Raw genomic sequence first — 19,158 nt, 5'->3', positions numbered from 1 at the left:
CCATTTATTGCAGATTGAATCAGAGCCGTTTTGCTATCTCGCTGGATTTTCCACATTTATTTTGCTGATTTGCTTAAAAATTAAATTGTAATTGCCCCAAAACGCCAAGTGTTTTGCCATAATTTTCTCTTTAAAAATGTAGCAATTATATTTATATAATTTTCATTTCATTTTTGCTTTTGTGAGTGTCTGTCTCCTTAGGCTAAGGCTTTTAATTAATTGTATTTTATTTGTATTTCATATTGGTATTTTTTTTTCTTTTTATTTTCGTTTGGTTTTGCCTCATTTTATCGTCATTAATTACTTAATATAGCATTTTAATTACAAACTCATTTTCCACAGCATTCCAAATATTGCACAAATATTATTGATGCAAAAAATGTTGGATCGCAATGGAAATTCCATTTAAATTTATTTCACTTATTTATTTAAATATTTTTGTTGCTGTTGTATTTTTTTTTTTGCCTGTTTGATTTTAATCAATTATTGAGTGCAACTTTGTGCCATTCTCTTTGCCAATTGATTAGCATTAATATCCATATGCTAAATGTGGCATAAACACAAACACACGCACACCCAGCCCATAGATACACAATCTCATTTATGGAAATGACTTCGAAACATATATTATTTATGCACATAAAACATATTAACTTTTGTGGCAAACATTTTTAATTTATGCTAATTAATTTTCACTAACAACATTTGAGTGCTAATTCATATGCCAATGCCAATGCAAATGCAAAAGCAAATACCCAAAAACCAAATTCAGTTAGCCAGCAATAATCTCTGATATCTGCACCGACTAAATTCAATTTATAACACTCACCTATACCTATAGCTGCACTGCACTGCACTTCCTGTCCCCCCACCACCTACTGCCGCCATCCATCGTTAAATAAAATTTGTTCGCATGGCAAAATTAATTAAAACTAAACTAAACATACTTTCCTAAAATTAGTTGATATAATTCCAATATTTGGGACACATTCAAGAGGAAATTGATTTCTGCAGCACTATTATTATTATCGTTTGGTGGACCATCACATCCTTCCCCAATGCGGCTCCCAGTAGAATGTCCTCCAGGTTGCTGTTATTGTTGCCGCTTTTGTATTCGCTATGATTATTATTTAACTAATTGCAAACATTTCCAAATGAAAATGCGGTGAAAATAAAGCCAGAAATGGTCATTGCAGATGCCATCAAATAATATCTGAATTTCCAATTGCTGAGTATAACTGTTTTTCATTAGTTACTTTTAACATTTGTTGGAAATATTTTAGAAAATAATTACAGTACTCTTTTGATTCAGAGTTAGAGAATAACCAACGTACAGCCTATCCCTGGAAAATATTCTGCTCATATTTAAAAACAAAAAACAGCATTTTCTGCCAAGAGTTTGCCGTTGCTTTAAGTCCATTCCTAAATTTGAACTTGCATTACAAATTTCCACAGAATTTCATGGCAACAATTAGCTAAGAGCATTCCATATTCTGGCTCTCCAGCAGCATCTGCTAGCCATAAAATTATTCCACATGAGCAGCTCGACATGCGAGTAAATTGAAGTTGAAACATGTCTGGCATGTCCGCAAATAAATGTGCAAAATTCATACATACAATAAGCTAATGCAGATGGCAACACAAATGGTGCAGGATTAATGCAGGTATATTAAACATTTACATAACTCAAGATTATCTGCAGGAACCTCCAGTTCCTGCCTTTGCCTTTGCTTTTGCCATTTCCCCAGCGGTTTTTGTTTCATAATCAAACAGTATCATTTTAGAGAGTCTGTAGATCCGTGTCTCTGTGTGTGTGTGTGTGTTTGTTTTGGGCCAAAATAAACTTTGATTAACAAGTTTGCTAAGCCTATTTATGCCAGAAGGATACATGTAGTATTAATCATAGATATTTGTGTTTGCATTAGTTGGAATCATAATCATAAAGTCAATTATGCCGCCACCCTCCCGACACTCCTCTGCCCATTTCCGTTTAGTTCAGTTTCGGGCATTGGTTTAATTTTAATTTAGTTTATTATTATCGAATGCTGTTCAATATTTGGAATATTCAACGAGTAGCATCAAAGTTAATTACACACTTCTACCCAAGGCAAGCGGCCCCACCACCCCACCGCCTCACCGCCTCACCCACAAATAACCACTCAATCCGTGTGGCTCCGATCAGTGTGTGGCGTAAATTTTACTAACCATCCACCGTTCCCATCCAATTCTCACTGAATCAACGGCGAGTGCTGCGAGTTCTCCACGGTGTAGTACATGTCGTTCTCGAGGTTCATGGCCAGGTGCCGCTGGAAAGGTCGCTCCTGCAGCTGTCCACCACCAGCACAGTTGTTGCCACCACCGCCGCCCAGCGTGTTCTGTGTCTGTGGGTGGCTGGGCAAGTGGCGCATTGAGTGCGTCGTCGCTCCCGTCAAGGATCCCCGCTGCGCTCCACCGCCGGATGGTCCTGCTGCAGCGCCACCGCCACCGCCACTGCTGCTGCTGCTGCTGGTGCCGGGCTGGCCGGGACCATTCAAACCCTTGCCACTCAGCCAATGCTTATTGAGTTTGCCCTGCATTTTGGGTCGCCGACTGAAGCCCAAAATGGGTATAAACGAGGTGGAACGTGTGGAGAATTTTCGATACGTCTGGTTGACCTTGCAGTGACAAATGGTGACCTGAAACGTGAATGGAAAGAGTTTTTGTGCGCTTAGTAAATGGTCATAGACATTTATTGGAAATGTGGAATTGGTAATGGAAAATGGAGACATGGAAAATAAAGCTCAAGGTGAAATTTTCTTTGGTGCAAATTATGGCTGCTAAAATAATGCTGAAAGAGGTTACATATTCGCCAACAAAGTCCAGGCAGGTATGAAATATCTGTAGATAAAAAACCGACTTTCGCTTAGGCTAAAATTTCCTCAAATTTAAAGCAAGAAAATGCCAAACATATTCCCGTTCAGGCATCAATTTCCGTCTTTAAGAGCCGCCTCAATCTCGGTTACGAATAACTTAATTTAAAGCTGAATTATTAATCTGACACACACAGGGATTCTTGTTCGATAGGTAGCCATTTCACTGGGGTGGCAAACCCCCTTTGGGCTACTATAAATTGGCATAGAGTCGCCTTGCCGCCTCCAGTCAGAAGTAACACACACATTGAGTGCGATGCGGCCCAACCAGGACAGGGCATACAACTGCATAAATTTGCATCTGCTTTAAGCTCGACTCGATTCGAGGATTGAGAACTTTTGGGTTAAAGCCCTGCTGCTGCTGCTGCTCAACTCGACACGACCGAACAGTTTCCGTGGCTTTTCCATGTAGCTGCCGACAACGAAATGAATATGCAATGCCATTTCGCGCGCACTTTGCATAACCGCAAAGTACAATTTCCCCTGTTGGTCACGGGGACCGGGACCGGGACCTTGTACGGCCGTATACCCACCATCTCTACGGAACACTCTACCTACCGATTTCACTTTGTTTCTGTGTGTGTGTGTGTGTGTGTGTGTGTGTGTTTTTTGCCAGAGTACTGGTGAAACTTACCACAACGGCAACGATGAAAATGGCGGCTGCCAGAACTCCGGCCGCAAAATATGCATTATGCAATTCAATGGGACTCTTAAGCACAACCGATGAACCGAAAGTTTTGTCATTAAAATTTCTAGCGTTCGCATCGTCGACAATAAATTCACTGGAGCTAACGACAGTCTCGACCACAAACTCATCTGCAAAGCGGAAAAAGAAAGCCGCAAAACCGGGGGGGGGAAACAAAAAAAACACGTTAGATAGCCGCCACCAGGGGGCAAACATATTTTGTGATGGCCTTAATCAAGTTAATGACTTTTTGGCCAGAGATTCGGACCGCCAACTTACCTTCGCACATGGTTCCGGTGTAGCCGGGACGACAGGCGCAGTAGAAACTTTCACCGCTGGACCAACAAGTGCCGCCATGGGTGCAGGGATTCACTTGGCATTGCTGGAAGTACTGAGAGTTATCATCGCATGGGTTAGGATCCTGTCTTATAAGCGAGCTGCCTGCCTGCCTGCCGCCTGCCTGCTGCCTGTCCAACCGCAACAACCAACCCACTAACAATTACCAGAAGACTGTTCGCCAGCATCTCCCACCTCCTATAAGTGTGTGTGTGCCTGGCATGGAAAATGTAATTAATTTTGTTGTAGCCCCCGACTGGAAGCCACAATTTCTAGACCCACTCCAGCGCCAGACACAGACACCGCCCCCTTAATGACAGTGTTCTCTGGCGGCCCTGATCCCGCCCGCCAACCGCCCACAGGAGCAGGGGCAGGAGCGAGAGCTAGAGCAGGAGCCTCGCGGTTAGTCAGCGTGTCCATCATTTTCACAAAGCTTTAATTATGGCGCCTTGCCGCTTAATTTATGTACATTTTGTTAAGTTTTATTTTAGCACCACAAATTATCAAGTCCATTGAGCGTTTATTAAATTCTTCTCGCCCCAAGCCCCGCCCCCACGCCACTTACGGGTAGTTTCCCCCATTGTGTTGGCCTTGTCAGTGTTCTGTGGCGTGTGCCCCGGCCAGGCCTGCCTTTTCTCTTAACAAAGTTAACTTAATTTATGAAGCAAGTGATGGGTGGGCTGTAGGGCTGTACAGCTCCAACTTTGATGTAAGTAGCGATTATGACTAGGAATGGGAATAGGAATGGTTTGGGGTAGCCTGAAACTTGCAGCACAGTAACTAAAATATCAATTTCAATTAAAAATCTTCTAGTGAGAGAACTCAAACAGCAAACACAAACACAACAAACTATTCATTTAGTTAGGGTTAACACAATATCAAATGGAGAGTAACGAAACACAAACAAACAAGCCAAAGCCGTAAATCAGTTTAAAAATGCACACAACAAACCGCAGGAAGAGCAATGAAAATTGGGTAAAAACTACTACTCTATATATGAAATTTTACAGCAGTTTGGCTAACAAAATTGGCAACAATTACGTTGCAGCTGCAGCTGGTCAAGGCACACACACACACAGGCACACACACATGCAGGCAGGCAGGCAGCTGGGTTGGCAAGCCAACAATTTGTGGCTATTTGCTGGCCTTTTTGCCATGCACATGGCTGCAGCAGCACAGATACAGACAGGACATGGACAGATAGACAGCCAGGAAAAGGAAGCCCAAAACCCCAATACAAAAACCCAAACCCAAATCCAAACCCAGACCGAACCCAGTCCCAGGGACTGCATAAATCATGACTTACCGTTCGTGGCATTTGATTACAATCCGGTCCGTTGCGACCTCCTGGGCATTCGCAGCTGAAATCATTTCCATGATCCATGCAGCGATGTCCTTCGGGGCAAGGCTTGTTGGCGCAGAAATCAACCTGAAAAGCAACAAAAAAAAAAAAAATATAGCACAAATCAAAGCATATTGAGCAGGAACCAGAGAGGGCCGAGAAAAAAAAAATGTAGGAATAGAAATGAAAGCTCCACAGAAAGTTCATTACGTATTCAAAAATGTATTTGCCCCAGCATACGTATCTGTGGGATACATTTGCACACATGCACGCGAACGCGTACCCATACCAAGGCAGCACAGCCTCATTGCCCATGCATATACGGCAGAGACAGACAGATAGGGAGACTAAGCCGCGTCTCGGGTTTGAGCAAATTAAATCAATATCCATTCGAAAGATGCCCGGACAACAAGAGGCCTGCTGAGGGGTCGCTCAACTGGTACGTCGGGGGAATTTTCGGCAGATTTGTTATCATTTTAAAATATTGATTATCTCGGGGAATAAAAATCAGCTAATGGGGACTCCTGGGTATGGCTTTGACAACAACAACAAAAAAACGAGAAACGGTTTAAGGTCCTTCCTCAACTTTGGAGCATGAATGAGTATTTAGCTATGTAAGCAACAATTGTTCTTCAGAACAGTGTAAAATTAAGGAATTATCTAGAAAATACATCTGAAATTCACCAATAAATTAAGCCATCATTTCAATATAAAATACGGCCCTCTTGCACATATTATTTTTAGCATTTAAAGGCACAATTTTAAAAATCTTTTCCTAAGTTTCCAATACTTTAAATATAAAAGATTGTAGCTCTTACAGAAATCCCTAATAATTTTCACAACCAATTCCATTTAAACAAACCTTTTAAATATTCTACCATCTCCTACGTTTAGAGTATTCCCAGCATCGATTTATTCCAAACACCATGAAATGTATTTTCTGTTTTTTTTTGTTCTATTGTTCACTCACCTTTATTTGGCAACGGTTGCCGGTGTAGCCCTTCGTGCAGTGACACTCGTAGCTGCCAATGTGATCGATGCATTCGCCGCCATTCTGACACGGATTCGATTCGCATTCATTATACTCGAAGTTGCACAGCTCCCCGGCGAATCCTGCCAGACAGCCAAAGAGAAAGAGTGGTTGAGAAAAAGGTGTGGTTGTGGGGGGTAGGGGTATGCGTAATGTAAATGTGGAAAATAAATGAAATGGAAATTTCAATGAGAAATGTTTTAGCGCGCGACACCCAGCGGGAAAGGAAGTCTTAGACGGAGATGCGATGTCTCGACCGGGTTGGCTGCTTCCACCAGACTTGCCGGAATTGCCTTTTTTTTTGTTTGTTTTATATATGTATGTACATTTACTTTCATTGTGATTGAGTGCGATTTATGTAAATTGTGTTTGTGCCAATGAAATAATTTATGAGCGTCGATGTTGATTTTTGATTTGCATCAGAGTTCAATCTAATCTCTCAAGCGAAATTTGATTGTCTTAAAGAAACGCAATTCAGTTGAAATAATAAGACGGAAATAAGGTGCATCGTATTGGCAAAGGAAAATGATTAGTAGTACTGAAGCTCACATTTGTATACCTGAATAAAAGTTAGCAGAAAATTCAAATGCAAATTATCATAATTTAATTTTTTTTTTAATAAGTCTTTTATTGTGTTATATTTACTAGTACCTTCATGTAATTTTTTGAATACAAAAATCCAAATGAAAAATAATTATAAATGTCAAAAACTATTATGGAAAGTTACATTTTATTTATTTCAGTAATAAATGAGATCACCATCGACAGCCATATAACTGCTTGAATGCTTACTATGAATATGATTCCTTTCAACTGCTTTTCATCTGCCAACTACTATTTAAAGCTAGTCATGCGATTGCCCCAACCCAATCACCATCATCCATTGCAATTTCCAAACCATAACTCAATTTATAATAGAACCCAGCAATGCCAACAATGATTGTGTGAATTTTGACGATGATAACTTGCAAAATATTGGCATTATGGGAGCGATTTTGCGAGCGAATCAACAAAAGAATGAAGGCAATTTGCGTTTATTTGGGCGAATTGTTCACTCACCTGGCTGACAGAAGCAGCGGAAGCCATCCTCCTGATCCACACAGATGCCGTGCACACAGGGCGACGACTCGCACTCGTTCAGGCTGTGCTGGCACAGAGGACCTGTGAAGCCGGGCGTACAATCGCAGCTGACAGAGCGTAGGAACGGAACGTAGTGGGTATAAAGGTTATACAGGTCGTACAGAATTTCTGAACATGCGACAAAAGTCAACATTTATGAGCAAATACAGACACCGACAGAGGGGCCCAGACAGACAGACAGAACCGCAAAAACAATGGCCAGGATAATTGAATGGAAAGCTCTGCTCTATGACTGTCTCTGTCTCTGCTCTATGACTGTGCTGTGCTGTGCTGTACTGTGTATCTCTGTTTGCCTTAGACTCACCGAAAATGCGTGGAATTACCAACACAGCTGCCGCCATTCATGCAGTCGGCGGGATTGCAGGGATCCGACTCGTATTGACAGTTCTTGCCCGCATATCCTAACAGAAGGAAAGAAAAAAAAACACCAAAGGGGCATATTAGTAGCGATATCGTATAACTCTGCTAATTAGCAGAGAGAGGGAGAGTAATGACCTACCGTATGGACACAGGCACTGATAGGAGTTACCCTCATGACCCTGCGACAGGTCAACACAGATGCCATTGTTGGTACACGGACTGGGATTACACGCATCGATCTCCTCGCAGTGCGGGCCCGCAAAACCGCTGCAACACTGACACTCGTACTCCTCCATGCCGGCATTCGAGTAGCACACTCCCTTGCCCGAACAATCGGCATTCTCGCCACAATTGTCGGTTTTCGTGGTCACCTTCAGGCGAACACATTGCGCTCCCCACAGCTCGGACACCACTAAAATGGGTAAGAAACAAAGTGGAATGGTAAGAGGTGCGACACGGTAGGGTTTGGGCACAGAAGGAAGTGTGAAAACAGTAGGGTTTCAAATTAATTAAAGCTACATGAACATTGGGCACACGTTGGGTGGTGGTGCTGGCTTGTTGGCTGCTGGAAAAAAGAAAGCATTTAATAGCCGCAGGCTGCGGCATAGGCCGCACAGGAACAACAAAAACAGGACAAGCCAGAAAGGAAAAAAATTGCTCCCTAAAGGCGTCAACCTGTGAAAGGCAGACGCTGTTATAGATTGCGATTGATGATGATGTAATACTCTATAGAATGATTGAAGGTAGCAAACTTTGGGAAGAAACTAAGTAGCTGTCAGGCTTTGTTTTCCGAAGGAGAGTTGCAGTTGAAGGGATCAACTGAGAGTGATTAGATTGAAGCGAAGTAGTTCAATGTATAAAATTATTATTAATATAAATAAATATTCAGTGAGCACTTTAGCTTGAGAAATTGGAGTGTAAAATTATACTTGTTCGCAAAAAGTATTTAACTAAATTTCATTGATAAATGCAGCCTCGATTTGAGTAGGATTAAAATATAGAGACACTTTTCTGGCTTTGTTTTTCTTTTTTCAAACTTAACCACCAACTGACGTGTACCCGTGGAAAGTAAGTGTATTGGGTCCACTCACCAATTAACAAGTTAACTCCCTCGGTGAGATCCTTATCATACAACGTAACCAGTTTCCTGCCATCGACCACCAGCGGTGTAATATCCAAGAGGACGCCTTCGGTTACATCGCAATGCTCGTGGCCGGAGCGTGTTACCTGATAGACCTGTGTGGCATGTACCGCGCTGCATGTGGACGTTCATTGTGGCAGCAGCAACACCGCGTTGGCACAGAGCAGTAGTTAAAGTAACCCAGAAAGACAGAGAGAGAGTGAGAGAGACACGTACATAAAGATAGAAAGCAAAGTTAAATGGCTTCTTGTTTTCTTGTTCAAGTTATAAATATGACCAAGGACCTCTTCCTGTTTTCTCTTTGTGTATTTGTAGGTGTGTGTGTGTGTGTGTGTGTGTGCTTAATTAATTGAAATTTATTTATAAGCAGTAGCTCTCAGCTGCCCTGTTCTAGCGGAAATTAAATAGCACAAAAGCGGAAATGAAATTAGTTGAGCGCTGGGCTGGCTGGGCTCGTGAAAGGGTTTATGTTTGAGGTTTTTGTGGGGGGGATTGGAGGATGCTCTTTAGGCTTTTGGGCGTGGCATGGAATTTGCCAGATGTACAATAGTTTAGTTGCCTGCCAAAACAAAGCTGCTTAGCGGATGCTTGAAATAATTTATATTATGAAAGAGAACAAGCGTTAGTCCCTTTTTTAAAGGTTAAAAAATTCGTGTTAATTTGTTCTACAAGCCCAGCGACTTTTCTGGATTTTCATGCCATCAAAACTATGCAACAAACTTCTTTAAGGCATTGCCCACAATTTTGGCTGCATTCAAAAGCTGTACAGAGGGTAACCAGCTTCTGCTGCTGAAATTTAAAGCACTCCTTCCTGCCCAACTTTATGCTGCATTCCTACACAGAAGCCAGACTCCAACTCCAACGCCGACTCCTACTCCTCAGACTCTGACTCTGAGCGAGGCAGACACCTCATACAGTATCCAAGTTTGCAATTTTTCAACAAACACGTACTCGTGGAGGGCAAAAAGAAAACTTGTTAGAGAACTGGGAAACGAACCCCGAAGAAAGTTTTCAATCTATTTGCTACCCACTTGCTTTGCCTTGGGTCCTCGGCATTATTATTTGTTGCTATTGCATTTGTTAACTTTTTCCCACATACAAACAAACCAACACACAGACAGACAGACAGCCAGCCAGACAGACAGCCAGACAGACAGAGAAACATATTAAATCGATAATGAAAACTTTTTTGACATCTCATTTTCATAGTTGGCGCAAAGTTTTTCTCTCTGTGGACGCGGGCGCTCAATTGTATGCTATGCTTTTTTGTGCACGAGCTGAACTTCGCTTCACTTTCACTCCTCCACTAACTCGATTGTTTGCGGTCCTGTTAGCCAGCGAGGAAAACTCTGGGGGCACTGCCACCACCGCCGGGTCATACGGGAACCGAAAACTTATGCCGGGAATTTCGAGTACCACGGCCCCCTGAGGCTAAATAAGAGAGAGAGAGCGAGACAGAGAGAGAGGGAGAGTATTTTTAACGCGGTCGCGTTTGATGTTTGCCCTGAGATCGACAAATGAATTTTAATTTTTCTTTTTTTTCCCTCTTTTTCTTTTCGTTTTGGCAAAAAAACTTTTTGATGGAGCCTGCTGGAAGGGTGGAGGGGTGCGCTGCCACATCTATCAAGAGATAAGATAAGAGCCAGTGCGACCAAAGCTAAATTAAAAAGAGCGAAAAAAGGGAGAGAGGGGGCAGCGCAAAAAAAATGTGATACCAAAAACCCAGAGAAACGTGATAATTGCCATGGCAAAAGGGTCAGCCAGCTGTGTATTGCTGTGTGTGTGTTGAGGTCCAGGCCAAAATGACTAATGGTCAACAACTAGGCTAAAAGGAGTGGGCACGCAGTGTCTGGCAGCGCATTTATATGCGCAGTTTGTAGGGGGGATTTTTGTCGAGCATTATAAAATAAACAAAACCGAAAATAAAAAAGAATTGTGAATAGAAATGAACCAAAGAGAAAATATACAGAGAAAGAGACAGCGGCAGCGGCAGTAGAGTTAGAAAGAGACTGGCGATGAGGAGAGGAGGAGCAGAAGAAAAAAAAAAAAACAATTTAATAAACTGTAAAAAGGGCATGATAATGGCGAAACGTGTCTGGGCCAACTTAGACACCAGCACGACCAGGCAACTATTGCAGGACCTCTATCTCAGACCTCCTCCCCTTGCCAGGGGGCAGACGTGCCGAAGAAAAATCAATAAAGGCCCTTAATGGATGTTATTATATAATAAGCTCCTGAACAAACACGTTTCAGCGCGCATTAAAGCGCTTAACTGAAAATAAAAAAAACCCAATAAGAAAAAAAAAGGAACCAACGCCCAAAGTAGAGAGCAGCACGGCACCTCCAACTCCTCCAAATATAAAAACTATATGCGTGAACAGCAAGATAAATGGGGCGGTAGGTGGGCGAGTTAAGGTGGAAGGTATTACAAATCCCGCTCAGTGCTCAGGTGACGGGCTTTGGGCTCCTGTCAGAGCTCAGAAAATAAAAGGGTCGCTTCATCATGTGTGTGTGAGGATGATGATGCTGCAGATGTTGATGCTGCTGCTGGTGCTGATGCTGCTGCTGCTGGAGATGCTGCTCCTGATGATAGCCCATAATGACAGTGTGTCTTGCTGGCCAGCAGCAGCAGCAAAGTCAGTCAGCTACTCTGCTTAACAACATACATCACTCCCAGCCATCAGCTTTTGGTTAACTTTACTCCAGCTTTCTGTCTGCAAGTCAGCCACACAAGACACCATTTTCAACAAGTGCAGTTGCCATGAAAGCGTTGAAAAAATAAAGACAATTTTTGTGTGTGTCTGGATTATGTAATTGAATCTTATATCTAAAGTAAATTGATACTTTGCTTTCATGCATCGAGCATCAAGTGTTTCCAGTGCTTCATTATATTGACAAAACAAAAAACAGAGAATAAAACACCAAAATAATGGAGTTGCAGCGATAAAAAAATAAATTGTAATCTGTGCAATAAATAAAATCACCAACATTGTTGAGAATGAATCTGTCTGAGGATATGAACAGTATCTCTTTGCCTTAAAAAAATTGTTTTTGTTTGACAAGGGTTCCAGCGCTCTAAATTCTCTGCTTAAAAATATATTTTTCAATATTTTTGGTACGGAATTTCAGTACGTTTAGCTTTAATTTAAGCTATATTTATGCGAAATAAAAATTGTTATTATACAATGTACATATTTGTAGCAAATATTTATTTTAGCATTAAAATCGTAAATGGTTTGACACGTAGAATAATTTCAGATGCTTTGATTTATTTATTTTTAAGTCGATTATAGATATATTTTTTAGGTGTATATATTTTTGCTCGCTTTTTTGTTTCTGTAGCTACTGAAACCTTTGATTTATCACATTTATTATTTACCAGCATTTTTCCTTGATTTTAGGTGGAATTTTTTTATCTGGAAAAGTTTGCCAACTAAACTCGATGGTTTATGATGTTTGCAAAATATTTTTCCGCCTTACTGAGTTTAACTTTTATATTTATTGTATGAAAAAGCATTAAATACTCGTTAAATCATTGAATTTATTTTGGCATTTTCAAAGGTTTATGGCTTAAAGAGCTTATTTGGAAAATGTCATTCAATCATTATCTCTCCGCCCCATCAAATGTGATTTAATTTTGGCAATATTTTCAGTCTTGATTAAGAGCTTACCTGCTGGTATTGTTCGGCTGGTGTGAGGGATTCAGCATGGCATCATTGATTTCCACAATTAGAATATCGCCGGACTGGATCTCCGATTCGCCCCGCCAGGTGAGAACATTTGGTATGCAATGCTCGTCCGGCTTACAGTGCTCCGTGGTCTGAAGACGAGAGTAAAGAAGATGGAATTTTAGGATGGATAGAGAGAAATTGCTTATTCAAATCATTGCCACAAAATGTAAAAGGGGGGCACTAAAAGGTTTCCACGCCGACAGTCGGTTTGACAGTCTGCTGCGGTTTGACAGCCGAACCAAAAAGGCGAACGATGGAAATGAAACCAACTGAATTATTAAACAAGTTTTCTAATTTCACTTTTATAACATTGTCTCGATGTCTAGCACTGTCTGGGCGGGTCTGTCCCTTTTTTGGGAGTTTAGTTTTGTGGTAGAAACAAATTTACATAAGTAGTAACCAGGGCCCAAAGCAGGCCCGAACCTAATAAACTTCCCAGCCAAAAGGTTCGTGGTTTCTGGGTCCCGCCTGGGGTCCCGTTTCGGGGTGGATATTAGCAAAGTTTATTTAACATATGCGTAGATCCACTTGATGTTGCCAAATTTTTATTAATTTGGGTTAAGCCACAGCCATAAGCTGTCTGCTACGGGCACAGCACAGCACCCTCACACACACACACACACACACGTCACAATCAAAATACGAGTAAATGTAAGCCAGGCACCAAAATTCGACTTTGTGGTCGGTTCGGGTTCCCATTTTATGGTCTCCATTTTCAACCTCTCCAGCAATTTTAGCATATTTTTGCGCAATTTGAAGCGGTTTAGTTTTGGATCTCATCTCTGGTTTTAATACAGTATTTGTATACAGTATTCCCTTTTACATATATGTATGTAGGTATGTGCATGTATTTTTTCGGTGGGGATTTGTCAGAGCTCAAAATTTATGGTATTTTAATGGCCTGTCTCAGCGCACATAAAATTCCACATTGTATGTTGGTCAGCCTTCCAAAAACAACACACAGAAATCAACCCGAAAAACTGGCCTTTTTACATACATACATATACAACAGGGATTTTTATCCAATTGGGAAATGTCCAAGTTTTTGGGTCACATAGAATTTCATCGTATTTTGGTGTTCAGTGTTCAGTTCCTTTTTTTTTTTTTAGTAGACCACAAAAGGTAATGACATAAATTTCCATTTTTATTGTTAGACATTTATTTTCGTATTTTTTTTGCGCTTTTATTCAGTTTTTTTGCTTTCATTTAAAAGCAGTTTTTTTCAGACATTGGGAATTCAATATTGAAAGCTTTACTTAGCAGTGTAATATAAACTGAGTTTTATGATTATTGGACTCTAATAAAAATTAAACAGATTCCGTTGCTCTCATGATTAATTTATCATCAAAATTAATTCAATTTCCAATCACTTAGAGTGTCGTAGAAAAATGCACTCAGACACTTAACTGGCCATTAACATAATACGAAGAAAAACTAATCTCAACTAAGCTTAAATGTCTCAACAAGTAGAAAATGGAAGAGCAGGCTAGAGGGTAGCAGAGAGACAGCAGCAGAGACTTCCATCAAAAGGAGTCCCAAAACAACAAACAGAAGAATAAACAAATTCAGTTGAAAAATGTTTGCACTGACCCCCACAAAAAAAAAATGGGAAACCTGAAAGAAATGTTTCCACCTTTTATGCGAAAATTGTTTTCTTTAATTGTTTTCTTTTTTTTTCTACCTCCAGATGGAGATGGAGCACTGGGAAAAGGCCCTACGGCACATGGCAGTTGGACCTGGGAAGGGACCTCATGGGCAGGAAGCTCTTGAGAAAGAAATAAGAGGGGCAAGAAAGTCAGCATTAATTTTATGCAAGGTACACATTATGCCAATGCCTAATGTATATGTATTTTCCTTTTCACTTTGCTGCCCAAATTTACATAATGCTGCATTGGTCCTTAATTAAATTCATGGACGACCTGCCATTTACCATTCGCTGACCAAAAAGTAAACACGAAATCAATTTCTTTTTACTTTGCCATTCGTTTGCTCCATTCGTTTGCTTCCTTATTAACAAAAGAAATGAATCCGGCCAAAGGAAGAGCCTACAAAATGAACATCAAATCTAATAGCATTTCAGCTGGAATGGAGTCTCACACACACACACACACACACAGCAACTGTTTGAATAGACAGCCGCCCCCAAAAACTGCTGTTAATTAAACAAGTCGAAGAAGTCCTTCTTCACCGGCAGTCAGTTGTCTTTCAGTCAGTTAGTCAGTCAGCTTTCGGCTCTCACATAACTGCTGCCAGTGAAAAGGGTGAACATTTCACAAAATGAATTTAAATATTTTGCCAAAGGGGCAGCAGCTGTGATTTGGCCAGGCAAATGGCTTGATTTACGTCAATATAACCAGGACATGAAAGGGATATATATATATATATATATATATATATATATTGTATATGCAGAATAGGAAAGCCAACTCCAGGCTGGCCAACTGAGGCCCCGGGCTGGTGTCTAGTCCCTTTTCTAGTTTATTCGTGATTTAACAACAAATGCGATTTAATAAAGAAATTGTAAACCCTTTTCTAGGATACAACTACAGTGTGTAGCAAATTTGTATGAGACTCGGACAAGACAGAGAGAAAACCAACTGCAAATTTGCCAGCTACCCTAACGTTTCGTACCGCACTGTCCACACGTCAAGGATTTGTCCCTTTTTTGCATAAGAAACTGTGCACAGGTCTGCCATATTTCCGGTCAACCTCCCCCATTGCCACCACTCACACACACACATGCTCACGGAAATGGCCAAATAAAATGACGATCAATAATTTCCTTTTGTTGGCCAAAACATATCCAGGGGGGATTAAGCTCGGGTTCAGTTCGTTGAATTATTTTCCTTTTTTTTTTGCCTGTCTTGTAGATGTCCTTTTCTTGTCCATTCAACTGTTTCTGTCGATGTTAACTGCAAATGTGTTTGTTGGTTATTTATGCACCCCCCCGCTGACAGTGATTTCTTTCGGTTTGAAATTTGTATCAACTCTTAAAAGGTTTTCAATTAGCTGAGCAAACAAATTTAACAAGTTTTCCGAATGTTGTTTTTGTGTGTGGAGAGAGGGGGAAGGGAAGTAGGCAAATTGGATATCGAATTATTGAGTTGAGTGTGCTCAAATGTTGCTTCTCAATGGGGGAAGTTTGTACAAAGAGGGGGTAATTCTATACCCCCAAATCAATAGTTTCTTTATGCGCTTGCCTTGCCTCAGAACTTTGGCAGGTTAATTAGGATCTCTCGTTTCCTTGTGCGGCTAATCCCTGCCCCAAAAACTAAGCTCTCTTCCATACTAATTAGCCGTCAGCGGGCATATTATGTAAATGTAGTCAGTCCCCTAATTGCTTAACCCGCTTACACAAATAACACGCATATGGCGTGTGTGTTGGCGGCCCCTTTAGTGAATACTTAAGCTCTCCTCTTTCCATTCATTCTTTTTGCTTCTACTCTGCGAGTGTGTGTGTGTGTGTGTGTGTGTGTGTGTGCTTTGTGCTGCTAATGATAAGAACTTAATCAGGTTTCAATTGTTTTTGATAACAGAGAAGGCGACAGAGAAACAGTGAGACAAAGCCTTAAAGCCACCGCCTTACTTACCACAATGGGCAGCAGCAATTCGTGGGTTTCATTGCCACGCCACAAATGCGAATCCTGCGGCACATTCTGTATCTCGCATTCGAGCGAATTGATTTTCTCCTGCAGGCGACTTAAAATGCGCGGCCGGGCAATTGGCTTTGAGGCCGTCTTAGCCGGATTAACTGGTCGCTGTGTACGCGTCCTGGACGTGGCCATCATTGGCGCTGGAGTTGCCAATGTAGTCGTTGATGGAGATGGCGTTGGCGATGGCGTTGGCGATGGTTCGGTGGCGACTTTCATGGGTGATGAGACAACTGCCAGCTTTTCAGGTTTGGGTGGTGTCAGGGCCTTGAGCAATAATTTGGCACGCTTAAGCTGTTTCTGATATTTCCCAGAGTTTTCCACTGTAGATGTTGCTTTTGTTGTGTCAGCTGCTGCTGGAGTTGTGGCTGGGATTGTAGTAGATATTGTTGATGCTGCCGCTGCTGCTGTTGTTGTTGGGGAAAAAGTTTGCCCGTCTGCGACCAGAGTCACGCTCAATGGCAACTGAGTTGTGTCCTCGTCCTCCTTCACTGACTTTACCACCGGGCTGCTCTCAGCTGCACCCGAGGCGGGCATAGTCATGGACTTGATTTCCTTCATTAACTTGCGCTTATTATGCAGCAGCATTTCGTTGTACAGCTCCTTGCTGTTGTAAAACTTTGTGGTGGAGAATTCCGGATGCGAGGCCATGTGCATTTCGGAGCCCACCGCCGCCTTGGCATCGCCGGAGTCTAGCGAGTCCGTTTGGAACTTTGTGTTGGCAAAGTCTATGTGGGGCATGGCCATCACATCGCTGGCACGATGCTGCATGGGAAACTCAAAGCTCTTCTTCACCCGACGATCGATGAAGGAGTCGCCGGGTCGGAGTAGTGAAGCTGCTGGTCGCGCTGTGGTTGTGGCTGCCTTCGGTTCTGCTGTGGTTGTGGTTACAGTTGTCGTCTCTTGCAGCTGAAACCTGCTTTCAATTTCGGTGATGAGATCATCTTGATCGGCCAGCAGTTTGCCTGTGAAATCTGCTGTGGTTCCCTGACTGGCTATAGGTGTGGTGGTGGCACCACCAATAGCCTGATTGACTCGCAGTTTATCCGGCACTGGTTCTTCGCCTCTGTTAATTACCATCTCCACCTCATTGGGCATCAGATTCTGTCGGTACTCGTCATTGTTCTCGGGTTGTGTAAAGATGGTGCGCTGCCTCAGCAGTTCCTCGTTATCGTTCTGAATAATGGGCTGAAAGTCTTCGATTTTCATTGGATACAGATCCACAATGTTCAGTTTACTGGCCGTGGGCTGGTGGGCCAACATGGCATCGTAGCGTGCACGCTCCTCCTCGTTCAGATCTGCCAGAGTTTCGGCCACTTGGTAGGAGGCAGCTGCCTGCATTTGTATTTGCAGTGGAGATTCGGTGGCGCTGTCCTCCTCATCTGCATCGGGCGCTTCTTCTCCCACAGGTGACTGCTCCCTTAGCTCTACCCTCGCTACAGTCAGCTCTTCTGTTGCTGCCTTTGACTGCTCCTTCATCTCCGATGCTGGCTCTGCCTGTTCCGTGGTGGGAATCTCGCTTAATTTAATGCGATGCAGTGCATCCTTAAGCCCGCTCATCTCCACCAAGTCCGCTGGGGGCATTGCTGTTGTCATTAGCATGCTGCCGCGCCCCGAGGCTGCCGCATTTTCCGCTGTTGTTGCTGTTGCTGTGCCCGTTGGTGTTGGTGTCGTTGGTCCATTTTGTGCAGTTCTTGCGGTGATTGTTGTTGCCTGTGTTGTTGTCGTGCTGGTGGTGGCTGTTGTGGTGGGCGTGGCCGTTGAGGTTGAACCACCCACTGCGGCCGTCTGCCGCTCCTCCTCCTCCTCCTCTGGCACATCCTTGAAAATGTTCAACAACGTTCGGTTGGCTTCGCCAGCTCCCAACGGGGCCTCACTTCCACCCAAGTCATTTTTTATTATGGTTGTCTTTGTTGCTATTGGGGCAGCTTCCGTTGATGTTGTTGCCCCAACTGTTGTTGTTGTAGGGGTTGGAGTTGTTGGAGTTGTTGTAGTTGTTGTAGTTGTTTTTGTTGTTACTGCTGCTGCGGCAGCTGCCGCAATTACCAATGTAAAAATGCAGATTTTCAGCATTTTGTTTGGTTAAAATATCCTTTTTGGCCTTCGGCGTTGATTTTTCTCACACTCCCCGAAAAAAATAGGAAGCAATTTTTATTTTGATTTTCCTCAACGATTTTCCGCATATACTGTATTATTTTGGTTTGCTCTGGCTTTGGCACATGGCGCCTGAAAATCTGTAAATACAAAATACATTTTATTAGTACAATTTATTTTCGTTGGGTTTATTTTTTTGCAGCCTGACTTCGATCAATTGACTGAATAAATGTCTGCCATGCCCGCATACACATACATATATTGCTGACTTTCTGGCTGGTTTGGCTTTTATCGCAAATATATTTGCATTCATATTATATATATATATATATAGTATATGTATTTATTCGATATATTTTGATGGTTTGGGTTTCACTTTACAAAGTGTGTTTGTCTGGCTGGACATTTGCATGGGAATCAGATATTAAAATTTGCCGGCGGTCAAAAAGCAAATAGAAATGATAATTTATGTGGGGGAATATTGAATATGGACATGCTGGAAACATATTAATTAAAATCCATACAAATTTTGCCCCTCCAATACGGGACACAAAATATTTCCAGCATACTTTTGCGTCGCGCCCAAAACCCACCCCACACCGAAAATGTTCAGAAATTCTAAAAATATTTTAGGATTTCCCAACAATAAACTGTTAAATGCACTCGTTCTCAAGGGTGTTTGTTTTTTGGTTTGAGGTGGGGAAAAATAAAAGACTTTCATGCTCAATGAACGCAAAAAA

At 42.1% G+C, this 19,158-nt stretch overlaps 1 protein-coding gene across 1 annotated transcript; it reads right to left on the bottom strand.

The window, feature by feature from the left end:
* Positions 1–28: 28 nt before the first annotated feature.
* LOC111077305 lies at positions 29–18,328 on the bottom strand (the record flags this gene model as incomplete). Its single annotated transcript, XM_022371525.2, has 11 exons — positions 29–2,675; positions 3,544–3,725; positions 3,874–3,985; positions 5,237–5,359; positions 6,243–6,385; positions 7,362–7,489; positions 7,747–7,843; positions 7,942–8,214; positions 8,894–9,057; positions 12,615–12,763; positions 16,265–18,328. Coding segments are annotated over 11 exons (3,882 nt in total), but the record flags the coding sequence as incomplete, so codon positions are not given.
* Positions 18,329–19,158: the final 830 nt, after the last annotated feature.

This window comes from Drosophila obscura, unplaced genomic scaffold (genome assembly GCF_018151105.1).
Source record: "Drosophila obscura isolate BZ-5 IFL unplaced genomic scaffold, ASM1815110v1 contig_200, whole genome shotgun sequence".
Lineage (NCBI taxonomy): Eukaryota > Metazoa > Arthropoda > Insecta > Diptera > Drosophilidae > Drosophila > Drosophila obscura.
Note: the sequence above shows the minus strand (reverse complement) of the source record. Positions and strands in the feature narration are given on the sequence as shown.